This window comes from Corvus hawaiiensis, chromosome 20, assembly GCF_020740725.1.
Source record: "Corvus hawaiiensis isolate bCorHaw1 chromosome 20, bCorHaw1.pri.cur, whole genome shotgun sequence".
Taxonomy (NCBI): Eukaryota; Metazoa; Chordata; class Aves; order Passeriformes; family Corvidae; genus Corvus; species Corvus hawaiiensis.
In genome coordinates this window covers 3,697,153-3,709,809 of record NC_063232.1, presented here as the reverse complement: position 1 = coordinate 3,709,809, position 12,657 = coordinate 3,697,153, and the positions used below count along the sequence as shown (strand labels likewise).

General features: G+C 43.5%; 1 protein-coding gene across 4 annotated transcripts in view; it reads left to right on the top strand.

Annotated features, from left to right (window-relative positions):
• Window positions 1-12,196, top strand: part of SPECC1 (sperm antigen with calponin homology and coiled-coil domains 1) — an 87,818-nt gene extending 75,622 nt beyond the window's left edge. For all 4 annotated transcript variants that reach the window (XM_048324532.1, XM_048324531.1, XM_048324530.1 and 1 more), the window contains 3 exons: window positions 6,002-6,118; window positions 6,648-6,707; window positions 7,355-12,196. In XM_048324532.1, coding sequence (XP_048180489.1) covers window positions 6,002-6,118; window positions 6,648-6,707; window positions 7,355-7,444 — 267 coding nt within the window. In that variant the 3' untranslated portion in view covers window positions 7,445-12,196. The remainder of the gene's footprint in view (window positions 1-6,001; window positions 6,119-6,647; window positions 6,708-7,354) is intronic.
• The last annotated feature ends 461 nt before the right edge of the window (window positions 12,197-12,657 follow it).

Below are 12,657 nucleotides of genomic sequence, written 5' to 3'. Positions count from 1 at the left end.
CCTGTAAATCAGTTTTATACGTTTTCTCTCTCTCTCTCTCTCTCGTGCAAAGCAATAAATTGAGACCCAAACTGAGGAATATGTACAAACCCCTGTAACTTTACTAACCTTTAGTGAGACCTTTGAAGTAGGTGTCTTCTAGTAATGAGGATGTTGTCACGGGGTTATTTACATTCGAAACAACTCACATTATTTGCTAGGAAAGGTCCAAATTCACCCACTGTGTGTTATATGCTGTGCCAGCAGCTACTCTCAGTCCTTGTTCACTAGAACTTGTTTTCATTATAAAAAGTCAGTCTTTATATATAAAAATGCAAATAAAAAGGAGCAATAGACCTGAAGGCACAAATAGAGCTGTTTGGTTACTCACTGCATGGTTGCAGGGATGGTTTCAGTGTCAGCAGGATCTTGCCTTGCAAGCAAAGGAAATGGGAGGTTCCAGAATTACTTTATCACTATTACCTTAACTGTCTCCCATTTGCTACTACTTTCACTTTTTATTCTCATGAAAATTTCAGCTATTTCAGCACCACCTCTCTTTTGTAACCACAATAACCAGAACTAAGCTGCCTTGGAGAGGTCCTGAACCACAGGAAGAAGGAGTTGAGTTTGAAGAGTGCACAGATCATTTTACAATTCACTCTGAATCGTGTCTGTAGGACAATTCCTGTCCAGATAACCTCGTTCTAAACACAGAATTTTAGAGAGCATCATTCCACCTATTCTTGCCAGTCTGCCTCAAGTAGGAAAGTTGATGTAAGAAAATTGGATCTGCCTGACTTTTTTGGTATCTTCTCTGGCTTTTGAGACTGAAATAGTTGGGAGCTGAAACATATTTGTGTAGGATGCATAATATCCTTTTAAAATTTCCTCTATTTAAGTGTCTCTGCTCTATGTGAATTCTGTAGCAAATGGATGTTTGATGCTTTTGCAAAGAAAAAAAAAAAAAAATACAGCCATAAATCCTCTAATATCTTGTCTTTGCTAAAGGGCTCATTAATTCACTCTTACTGAAGCAAATGATGAGTGGTAAACCCAAAGCAGCACCTGTGGCAGCAGTGGAGGAAGGAGCAAACAGAGCCTAGAATGTGATGGGAAGCAGGGATTCTTTATAAAAAGAAATGTAGTAAATGGCATGACTTTTAAAGAGCTGGCATCAGTTCCTTTTCAGTTCATAGTGCTGTTATTACGTGATTTAACTGCATTTTCAGAGAGCATTTTGTGATCTGAGCTCGGTTGTTCCATGCCTATGTAATCAGCAATAAGATGCATGGCTTACTGACATGCTGAGAGAAGCATTAGAAATATGGATTATGGGATAGAAACACAAAGTTTCAAAGAAATTTAGAGCAATTCTTATGGAGACTGCAGTTGCCTGAACCATTTGAGCCAGGGATATTAATACAGGCTGGAGGATAGGAGGTCACCTGGCTTCCTTCCCAGTCTTGGCTACCCACTTAATCTCCATACAAAACACAGCACTGCTGTTTTGATTTCTTTTAATCAAAAGGCATTACTTTATCCTGTATTCCATTTAAAAGAAAAAGATTGGTAAGAGAATTCAGAAAGGTTCCTGGCATTAGATGGACTCAGTGTGATATGCAAATCACTTCAGACTTGCAGCTCCCCATTGAGAAGAGCTGTGTGCAATTGTCATCTGGGTGCAGCCTGCAATTACACAAGAATCCAGGCAGCCTTTAATTTCAGGCATTCATGCCTTTCCTCCCTGTTAACCAGACCTGACCACACTTCTCATTCACCCATATTTCCAGTAGATTGCCCAGATGTTTCGTATCTTTGCTGAAGCATTTCTGATGAACAAGAGTGTTTTGTTTGTTCAGAAGGCTCGGTCATGCTAAAAGGAGCCATCCTTCCCTCATGTTGTTTCTCAGGAAGTGTTTAGAACTTTTCTACTCAGAGCCTGAAGATTCCTATGAATAGAACCTCTTTGGCTGAACCCTATTAACATGGCCCCAGCCAGTTAGGGTGTAATAAATCAGATCTGCAGTTTCGTGCAGCTGTTGTTAAAGATGGGTAGGTTTGGGTCCTCTTTGGAAGTTGCCTTTCAAGGTACCTTGATCCATTTTGCATTAGAGAGGTCAGATGTGCAGAGCTGTGGCTCCTGTTCAGACATGTGTTTAAATATATCCACTTAAAAATACTGAGCTGTTCAAGAGGAGTTGTGGGGGTCTGGGTTTTGATGAGCTGGAGGGACAGCAGGAAGCTGAGCCACTTGAGGGAGAGCTGCTATTAAAAACAAGGCAATGCCCTTTTATTTATTCAACATACTTATTTTAAAGTATTTAAGTTTATATTCTGCACGGGCTGAACCTCCATGATCAGCCACCCTGGCGGGTTCCTGGTGTGCTATTCCATACCAGTGACTTGGGAGAGGCAGGAGGGGATGGTGGATGCTGAGGGGAGGGGTGGGAATAATGATGCTCAAGTCATATTTATTGGAGGCTTTCTTCCACAGAGTTCCAGGCCAGCTTCAAGCTGATTCATGTCTGTAATTGATAATTTTGAGTCTCAGGGAGAAAATTATGACTCAGAGAGCCATTGCTGTGGGCACAGTAACATGTGCATAGTGGGAATATCTTGTGTCAGGATTGTAAAGTACTCAGACTGTAATGAGGAGTGCATGATGTCACTGTTGCTTTTTGCTTGGAGTCAAAGATCGAGTGAAATCTAATGGGGTGGTGGTTTTTTTTCTCAGACAAACAAGGAATTGTTTTTAATGAGAACAGATCACACAGATTTCCCTGGGTGTCTTTACCATGGCTCTCTGAGGGCTCTGTTATCTGCAGGCAAAGGTCCTGTTCCCAGGATGGGGGGCTAAGGTCAATCACTTCCAGGTGTTCTGTGTCTTTTAGGCTTGACCTGACACTAATATCCTAGATTGTACATTTGTTGTCTAAACAACATTGCCTGGATATTCTTTTTTAAATTTAGTTTATGTTCCTAGAAACAAACCGTACTGGGCACTTTGGAGCCGTGCTTCCAGATTCCAGTCTCTGAACATTCCCAGTGCATGTAGAGGAGTTCACTTGTGAGCTTGAAGAGAATTAAGTGTTTTCACTGATTGGTGACACTGCAGGTGTGCTGAGGACAGACCCTGGGGTACCAGTGACCACAGGATGTACTGTAGCCATATGACAGCAAATTTTTCTCCCCTTCCTGGTGAATGCTGCAACTCAGTTTGATCTGAATCCCTACTCCATTTTCCCATTTCTCCCTGCACTCGTTCTGATGGTGCATCTTCCTCCTGAGTGGTGCCATCCTTTCTGGGCATCTCATGGGAAGCCACGTGTTGTTTTTCAGAGCTCGGGGTAGGGGTTCTGCTGTGAGCACACTGGGACACAGAAATCACCCTCCTGCAGCTTGGGCTTGTGCATTAACAACCAGCATGGACACAAATAGCTCCCATATATTCTGGGACTGTGTTGAGGAATAGGGAGAGAGGTGTGGCAGCAGGACTGAGACGGGTTCCACTGCCAAAGTAATCAAGAGAAGGGAATAGTTTCCGAGGTGTTCATTCCCTAAATTGTTTTCCTTTTTTTTTTTTGAATGGCTTCAGGGGAGCCAGAGATCTTCCGAGAAATCAGAGTTGGCTCTATTTTGACTTAATTCCTCTTGGTGTGGTGGAGTGGGGAGGTATTACAAATAAAGCTGCAGTGTAGCAAAACACGGATCACTTTGCATTTACCATGTCCTTATATCCCAAACCAAAAAGTATCTAAGAAGCCAAGGTGAAGTGCCAGGGAGAGGGGTTTATACTGTGTATGAAATGAAAATGCCTTTGTTTAGAGAAAAAAAAACCCAAAAACCAAAATTCATTGATTCTTGCTAGATGTAAAAATGGAACTAAGAGGGCTTGAGTATGCCTAGGTATTTTTTGTTGTACTGTGAACTGAACAGTTGAGCTGAACCTTTGAACGTTTGTTTTGGGTTTGCATTTAGGACAAAAATTCAGATTTGAGTTCGTTTTGGCTGTTGATTATGGCAAACCACTTTGCAGCAGATTTCATCTGTGGTTCAGATATGGTCTGCAGAACTCCGTCCTTGAACTTTTGCTTGTTTGTAAGACTTAGCTACAAAAGTTTCTGAGGATGACTGTCTGTACAATGCTGTTGGGGAGGTGAGGATTTTTGGACCTAGTTCTGACTTTTGTAGACATTAACACTTTGTAGATACTGTGATTTGGGAAGAGGAGAAGAGTTTTAGGTGGATTTAAAATTACAAAGGTAAGTAAAATTATTAAACTGATGCTGGGATAGTGAAACGCTGTGTGTGAAGAAGCAGTCTTGTATCTCACATGTCCCCTAATAGCATCGTGAAAATGAGGATAGATAAAACGTTCCCGCACAAACAAGCCTTGCCTTTTTGTCTAGTCGTGTTGCTTAACTAAGGCTCTGTTTGTTCCTGTTTCCATGGCCTTTGGCAGAGGGGAGGAACAACCTCCATTTTCCATTTCTATCCTACAATATAAAATGAGAATATTGGCATTTGATGATAGGCTATTTGCTGATAAAACATACTGGCCTCAGTAAAAACACTTCTGTAACTTGGCAGTCAATCCTTTTCCTACTAACTGCAGATTGATAAATAGAAAGGAACTTGTTTGTCTGAAACTTCAAGAAAGCAGAATAATCCAGCTTCAGCCAATTCCATACACAACAAAGATGGGCTTCCATGGTGCAGCTTTATGGAACAGGCAGTGCCAAAGCAGCTTCAGAGCAAATTATTTTTTTTTCTTGTGATGGTGTTCAAGCCAGTGCCTCATTTTTGTATTATCTCCACTGACAGATGTTAACAGAGCCCAGTACAGCATGGTGGCTGGTGCAGTGTGGGGATGTCAGCAGCTTTCTGAGCCCATTAGAGTTGTACGTTTATTACAGCCAGAGTATTGTAACCTGAAATATTCTGTACTGCTTCAATTTGAGTCATGTTTGGTTATGGACATTTATTACTAATTTGAAATCCTGTCTGACTGGATCAAGTCCAGGTTGGACAATTAATCAGGGAGGCATTAGAAGCGAGGAGCACATGCTGAAATAATTCCTGTCTGGGCTTTAGTGTGTCTGCATCAGCTGTTGTATGGGAGATGCAGTAAAAGCCTTGTCTTTGGGGGAGTCTTGAAAGAAACCAGGAAATAGCTACATAAAGAAAATGGAGGGGCAGGGGGTGTGAACGGAAGCTGAGCAGACAGGAGGATGTGGCTGCTGAGAAGGGTTGGAGGTGACTGCACACCTGCTGTAGTGTGGGAGATGGTGCAGCTCCATCGTGTCCCGGAGCCTCCCTGCTCCAGCAGCTCTTGCTCTTCTGAGCTGTGTCAGTTCACCGTTTCATTTTTAGCTGGCATTTGGAACTAAAGCTGCTACTCCAGCAGTGAGACTGGGCCATGGGAATTCCTTAGTGTGCTGGTGTGGCCAGTCAGGGCAAACAGGAGCATCAGAAAGGTCACCTTGTTCACAGGAGCAGGACTGGGCCACAGGCCTGTTTTAACTGCAGCTGTGCCCCATGAGAGCATCCCAGGGAAGAGCCCCGAGTGCAGTCTGTACCCCCAGAAATATCTTGTGTTTTAAAGGAGTTCTCTGCAGATGGGCTGACTTTAAAATAGCATTTTCTGTTTCTGTAGTCACTGTAACCCCCATGGTTCTGGACCTCAGCTGTCACGGGCAGGGAAACTGGGCTTGCTCTGTGCACCTGAGTGCAGCTTTGTAGTAAGAGATGTGACTGGCAAAGAACAATCCAAGTGTCTAGAAAGAAGGGGAGGAATGTATTTTTTGTCCATATAAACTCCCAACCCTAACAGACTATTTCTTTCCAAATTTTTCTTCTTCACCTCCCTCCTTTTGGAGCTGGCAGTGGTGGTCACCACAGATGTTTCTAGCTCAGCTCTGGGGTTTTTGTTCCATGGCTGCATAAAAACTATTGTTTGGAGAATTTTTTTTTTTGTTGTGTAGCACTGTTCAAGGGTGGCTCATGTTTTCTCTTACAGAATATTGATATTACCAACTTCAGCAGCAGCTGGAGTGACGGGCTGGCCTTCTGTGCTCTCCTGCACACGTATTTGCCTGCACATATTCCTTACCAGGAGCTCAACAGCCAGGACAAAGTGAGTTGTGTTGTACATTTGCAGAGTTCACAGTGAACAGGGTGGATGGAAAGGGGAAGGAAACCAACAGTGAACTCCCAGAGAGAAATGCAGGGTGAAAAGTCAGTGACAAGTTGCCTGAGTCCAGCGACTGCTGCAGATAAACACAAAGACAGTATCTGTTACATTAAGAATTATATGATGTACAGGAATGCCTTGTATTAGTTAACACCTCTGCAGAAACCTTTTGCTCATAGTAAAGACAGAACTTCAGTGGGTTTTTTTCCCAGTTGTAATCAGATTCACAACAACCTCTTTGTCAAAGACAAACAGAGGGTGTCATCCAGGCAGAAGAAGATGAGCTATTCAAAGACAAAGAACTTGTGAGTGTGCCTGATTAATCCAAAAAAGAGTCTGTGTGCAAGTATGGAATCCAGTAGTTTAGTTTTCAAATATCCCTGCTCATTTAAACTTACTGATTAACCAGATGCAAGGAAAGATTCAGGAATAGTGCTTTGATATTAATCCTTTTGGACTTTTATTTCTACAGAAGAGAAATCTGCTGTTGGCATTTCAAGCTGCTGAAAGTGTGGGCATCAAACCCAGTCTGGTGAGTAACCTTTTAGCAAGGGAGCATTTACTGCACGCACCATTCCCACACCTTTCCTTGCTGCCATGTGGCCAGTCAGTGACCTTACCCTCAAAGTGTCACACAGTGCTGGGGAAGGCTGCACCACCATCAGAAAGTTCACAGTGTTAGGAGAACTTCCAGAAAGAGTTTGTAGAATCACGGAATTAATATAATTGGAAGGAACTGCTGAAGGTCATCCAGTATTAAAATGAGGATATGGATTATGTCCTTCTCTTGTTTTAGTGCTTTAAGAAAAAGAAAGATAATTTGTTTGTTGAACTGTTCAAAAAAACCTTTTCCAAAATTAACTGTATGACAAGGGAGAGAGAAGTTTAATATGAAGGGAAAACTCTTATGGGGTTCATGAGCTAGATACAGAAGCAAAGAAGCAGCAACTTAAATGAAGTTACATAGAGAACTGATCTTTGCAGAGGGCAGAAGTCTTTTAGATTGTAGAATGCATTAACAAATTCCAGAATTGCACTTGACCAGTGGATCATTCCAATGGCCCTTTAAGTACATGGCTTTAGAGGGCTCTGGAGTAGAAACAGAAGAGTTCAGTGGGCTCAGCTGCTCTCAGAGGAGCCGTGGTGGGGTTGCCTGAGCGTGGTGCTGTGTCTGTGCAGGAGCTCAGCGAGATGATGTACACGGACCGGCCCGACTGGCAGAGCGTGATGCAGTACGTGGCCCAGATTTACAAGTACTTCGAGACCTGAGCTGCAGAGCAAGAGCTGGACAGAAGTGGGGAAGAGAACAAAGAATGCTACAGATGCACTCGATCACTTTAAAAACCCGCTTGCTCCTCTTCCACAACCAGCCCAAGCTCTTAGTGTGAAAGGAAGCTCTTCCGTAGTTTTGATTCCATCTGGGACTGCAACCAAATAACTCCCTGTTGTCCATCTTTGCAAACCAAATCCATTGGTAAGTTTACTCCCACATGGAAATTGCAAAGCGTTTTCAAGCACACATGGGATATTTCTGAAGAGGATCCCTTGGGCTAACAACGTTTGCCTCGACAGGAGACCTACAACACAATGAAGTTCTAAGTCAATGTGGACTATGCTGGCACTCAAGGGAGGCTGGGAGATTCATATTAATACAAACGTTCACAAAAATGCTCTTCTTGCCAAAACATGCTTAACTCATCCCAAGTACATGTTGTTTTCTTGCCTCCATATATTTTATAAAACACCTTGACAGATGCACTTAAGTTGTAGAACCTTAGCCTGAGTTATTCTCACACATCTCACCCAATAACTGCACTAATTTACTCGTAGCATAACCAGCAGCATGGTAACAGGATCATTTGTAACTCAGAAACCACCCTCTGTTCATCACTAGTTAGTGAAATAACTCTGAAAGATCCTGTTAGGTGCTGGGACTTCATTTCAGCTCAAACAGAAGTAATCTCTATGAGGAAAAATAGGTTTATTACTCCAACTTCATTACTTGATTACTCTGGGAAGGCGGAGCTCAGTTTCCCGGCTGACTGTGCAGGCACAGTTATCACAGGAACATTGCAAATGCAGTTTAATAGCTTTAGTTTGGAAGGTGCCAGTAATCAGGTGAGCAGTACAGTGACATCTCATATTTTTTGTGGAGTGAGTGGAGTAACTTCTTCCTTCTGTATTGCTCCTGTCTAGTCAGCACAGCTATGTCATTGGTGCCTAGAGGCAGGAATCCAGAGACAGCCTGTGCCCTGGGCCATGAAATACAATCCGTAGGACACTGCTACATGCTTGGAAATGATGTTATCCTGCAGAGAAACACAGTCATATATCAGTACCAATGGAAGTTGCAACTTCACTCCACAAATTACAAACAGCATAACTGGAACCCGTCTCTGTGTCTCTGTAATCAGGCGCCAGAGAGTGGCTTCCCACCTCAGTAATACTCTTAGGAAAATGTCTGATAGACACTGCTAAATGTCCATTATCTGTTTCTCTTATTTCACCTGATGAAGTTGATTTTTGTGTTTGTTTCCAAGGATGGCAGGATCCAACAGGCTGCTGGATTTGTTCTAGGAGCAGAGCTGGGAGAGCGTGTAAAGGCTGCCTGGCTTCTTTGGGGCATGCTGGTAGAAGAAGGTTGATATTTAGTTACTGTGTTTAACCCTGATGCTTTGTGGACATTAGGCCTAGGGAGCTAGGGATCATTTCTCTCTTACAGAAAATACTAGTGCTCACTGCTCCTACCTCCTGGAAAAAGGTTCATGAAATGGAAACAAGAGATTTTCACAGAACAAGATTGGTTTCAGGCTTTCAGGGGCTTTGCAGGTGGCTGATTCAGGCTCTGTCCGCCCCATAGTGCTTTGTTGTTTGATTTGATTTTACTTTGTAATGCTCTTTCATTAATAAACAACATATTTCAGACTTTGGCTTTCTCACAGCAAAATACAGGATTCAGGAATAGATGGTAGAGCCCACGGCCAGCGAGTGCACTGAACAGAGAGGATGCTGGAGGAAGGCAGTGTGTGCCTGTTCTGGAGGAGGACAAAATCATCACTTGCTCTTGGTTTTAATCTGAAGTATATTCTATTCCATTGCCTCTGGGAAAGTCCAATTCCAATCTTTGGAGAGGCTGTGTGATAAAAATGGACAGGGGAGTGCACTGACAGTGCCCCTGCACACTGGGTATCATCCTGTACTGTGAGAAAGCAGTTGTGAATGCTGCCACAGGCAGGGGAGTCCTTTCTAGATGGGATTCACTCTCCAGGATTTCTCAGCACACTCTGCTCTCCATAGAGAACCCAGAATGAGTTGCTCTCCATGTTCTCAAATACTGGATAAGATGGAAGAGGAGAATTCTGCTGAGCAGAGTTCCTTGAGGCACTTACACTGCAGAGCTCCACTGCCTCATGGATGCAGCAGCTCTTTTTCCCTGGAGGTGTCCCTTGGCAGGGATCCCAGTTCTCCCCAACGAGCTGTAGTTCAAAGCTGTAGTGAAGTCAGCACAGAAAATTCCATATTCCTCAGTGAGCTTTGAATCGGGCACTTGCAGGGATGAGAAAAACACTTTTAATTCCCAGGGTCTGGTAAACACCTCAAAGTCAGAGTAAATGATGTAAAACAAGGGAATCTTAACCCTGTGGTCACTGGAAGGGTGTCCAGTGTGGCTCAGTGTCCACTGGCTGTGTGTTACTTCCTGGGTCAGCATCCTCTGCTCTGTGGGCTCCAGCAGTTGGGGTTTTTTCCAAATGATTTGTGCAAAGCAATGCTTCTGTCATCTCTTTGCAGCTTGCTCTCCCATGCCCCCCAGCAGCATAGACCAAACACTAATTCTATCCAATTCTAGTGGTGTATTCCTAAATTTTTTACTTAGCTAGGAGTTAGAACACAGAGGTGTAGTAGGGAAGAAGATACTTGGTTTTACCTTTTCTTCAATGTTAGTTTTCAGTCCTCAAACCTGCAAAACGTATCATTTTTAAAAAGCTGATACTTTGAGAGATGGTTTTCCAGATTATTTTTTTAAATTAAGGATATTGTTTATTTGTTCATTTAACTGTTACAATATTGGGGGGGGGTTCTTCCTTTTAAACCTTGCACAGTTACATTTCTAGACCTGGATTTTCACAGGTCATTATTGTTTTTTTCATGCTGCCTTAAAATTTCAAAATGAATTTAAATTTATCCTACTCAATGCTGCAGACTGGCCTGGTTTTCAGAGACTCTACAGGCCCTTGTAAAACATCTCAGATAGGAGCTGCAAAATTCAAGTTCAAGCTGCCTTTAAAGCTAGGGAATTCAATTAAGTTAAGCAAGAAGGTGTATGGATAGTCTTTATAGAAGTTCTGAGAATTCTCTGGAAATGTCCTGGATGTGATGATATGACAAGGATGGTGTTGAGCAGTAGGTTTGCCTAAACTGCCTAAATCCTTTCTGACTTTGCCTCTTAGGATTAATGGATCTTTCCCTGGTGTGCAGGCAGATAAATCTCTTCCCTTGCTCCCTGAATTGTCACTCCTAGGCACCACCTGCACCTGCCTCTGGGTGTACCTGGGGAGTCTGTGGGAACCAAACAGCTGATTTGGGATGAGCACGTGAGAAGAATGGTTAGGAAGGGGGTTTCAGTGACATTCCATGGAGGGATATGGCAGCGTGTGACTGTTGTACTGTAGTGTCAGAGAGGAAAGGAGATTCAAGTGTGGGAGGTACAATCTGGCTCCTGGAATTTCAGGTGAGACAGAGAAGGTACAAATGGTTTCATGGCTTGGGAAGGTACAGAGGTGTGAGGAGCAAGCCCGGAGTCAGCCCTGTGAGAAGGTTTTCTAGAAGGGCTGAGGAGCTGTTTCAGAAAGTTCCTGGTGAGACTGAGGGAGAGCCCAGTGTGTGAGGAGAGGGACAGGGGACAGACAAAGGACATCAGAGAGTCCTTGTGGATTGTCAGCTTGAGGGGCATTCCTCCTACGAGTGCAGCCTGGGAGGTCTCAGAAGCTGAGGAGGGGACACAGCACAGAGTTTGCTGCCTTTGCCAGGCTCCCCTTCCTGTGCCAGTGGCAGCTGTGGCAGTGCAAAGGGGACAAAGACTTCCTGGTTCTTCCTGCACTGCAGCAAGGCAGCCATGCTAAGCAGAGGGATTTTGGGCTTATGCAGGGTCCTTTTGAGTTTTGGCAGTTTTCTTTTTGTTATTCGAAGTCGGTTTTTTCAGGTTTTCTCTCTTGTTTTGTACATGCAGTGAGTTCTGTGCAAGCTTTCTGTCTGAACCAAGCACATGCAGGCAGAATGACTGGTTCTTCCCAGTTTGATTCCTGACCTGGAACTCTTCAAAAATCCACCTTTTTGCTTCCCTGACGTTCCCCCTTCCTTGGCAATGACCACACAAGCCTGGGCTTGTTGGTTTGTCCGTACCTCCCTCGTCCTGCTGTGCTGGGGGTACCAGCAGCAAGGATCTGACTGGGCCAGCTCTTGGCAAAGCTGAGCCTTGTGCATCTGATTACAGGCAGGGTCTGTATGGGATGAGATTATGCATTTTCCTGTCACAAGAGGGCTTTTGCCTAAAAAGACTCAGGGCATGGAGCATTAAGACATTTTTAAACCCAGCAATAAGTTCTACTATGCTCAGCTGTGTTGGTTTGTACCAACCCCAGTGCCATCGACGCTCGCTCACCGACACGGTGCAGAACCAGCTTCTCACTGAACTGCAAGTAACTTTTTTTTCTCAGCTGATGGTCTCTCCATTTTTGACTTGCACGTGTGCCAAGTCCCATTGGTCAGTGCTGGACACAATGTTTTTATTGACTGTTGGTCCAGGCTTGAGTTTGTCATATGGGATGATCACCTCTGACAGTTTTAGCTTTCCCTGTTGGGTACAGATGTTACATCGTAACCTAATTTATACAAAGAGCACATTAGAATGTACATACTAAGCATTGCAGATTTGGACATGCTAATATTTAAATATTAACATTATTAAAATGTATGATGCAAAAATCTGTGTAATATTTCTAATAAATCTTTTTCTGTTTCTGAGGTTTGTTGAAATGTTTCTGTTACTTTGGATTTTGTATTGTATGTAGGTATCTCCTATCCCTGGAAGTGTTCAAGGCCAGTTTGGATGGGGCCCTGAGCAATCTGGTCTAGTGGAAGGTGAGATTTTTTAGTGCTGGGCATTAAATGATGCTCCCAGGCTCTGCTGTCTCTTTTCAGAATATGCTCCTGGTGCTTTGATTCATTTGTTGGGAAAGATGGATTGTCTGTGGAGATTATCTGTGAGTGATATCCATGGATAGGTGGTTTGGTTCAGCAAGAGAGACTGAACACGAAAGCCGAGGCCAATATTTTCCCAGGGTGATTCGTGGGTGGTTGTAGGTGGGGTGAGATAACAAGATCAGGGCTGCTTTGTGGCTCAGTGTGCTTTTGTGACTCCTGATGCTTGGAGAACATGGATTGGCGTGGAAAGAGTAATTCCCTTCCTGACTGGTGAAAGATGG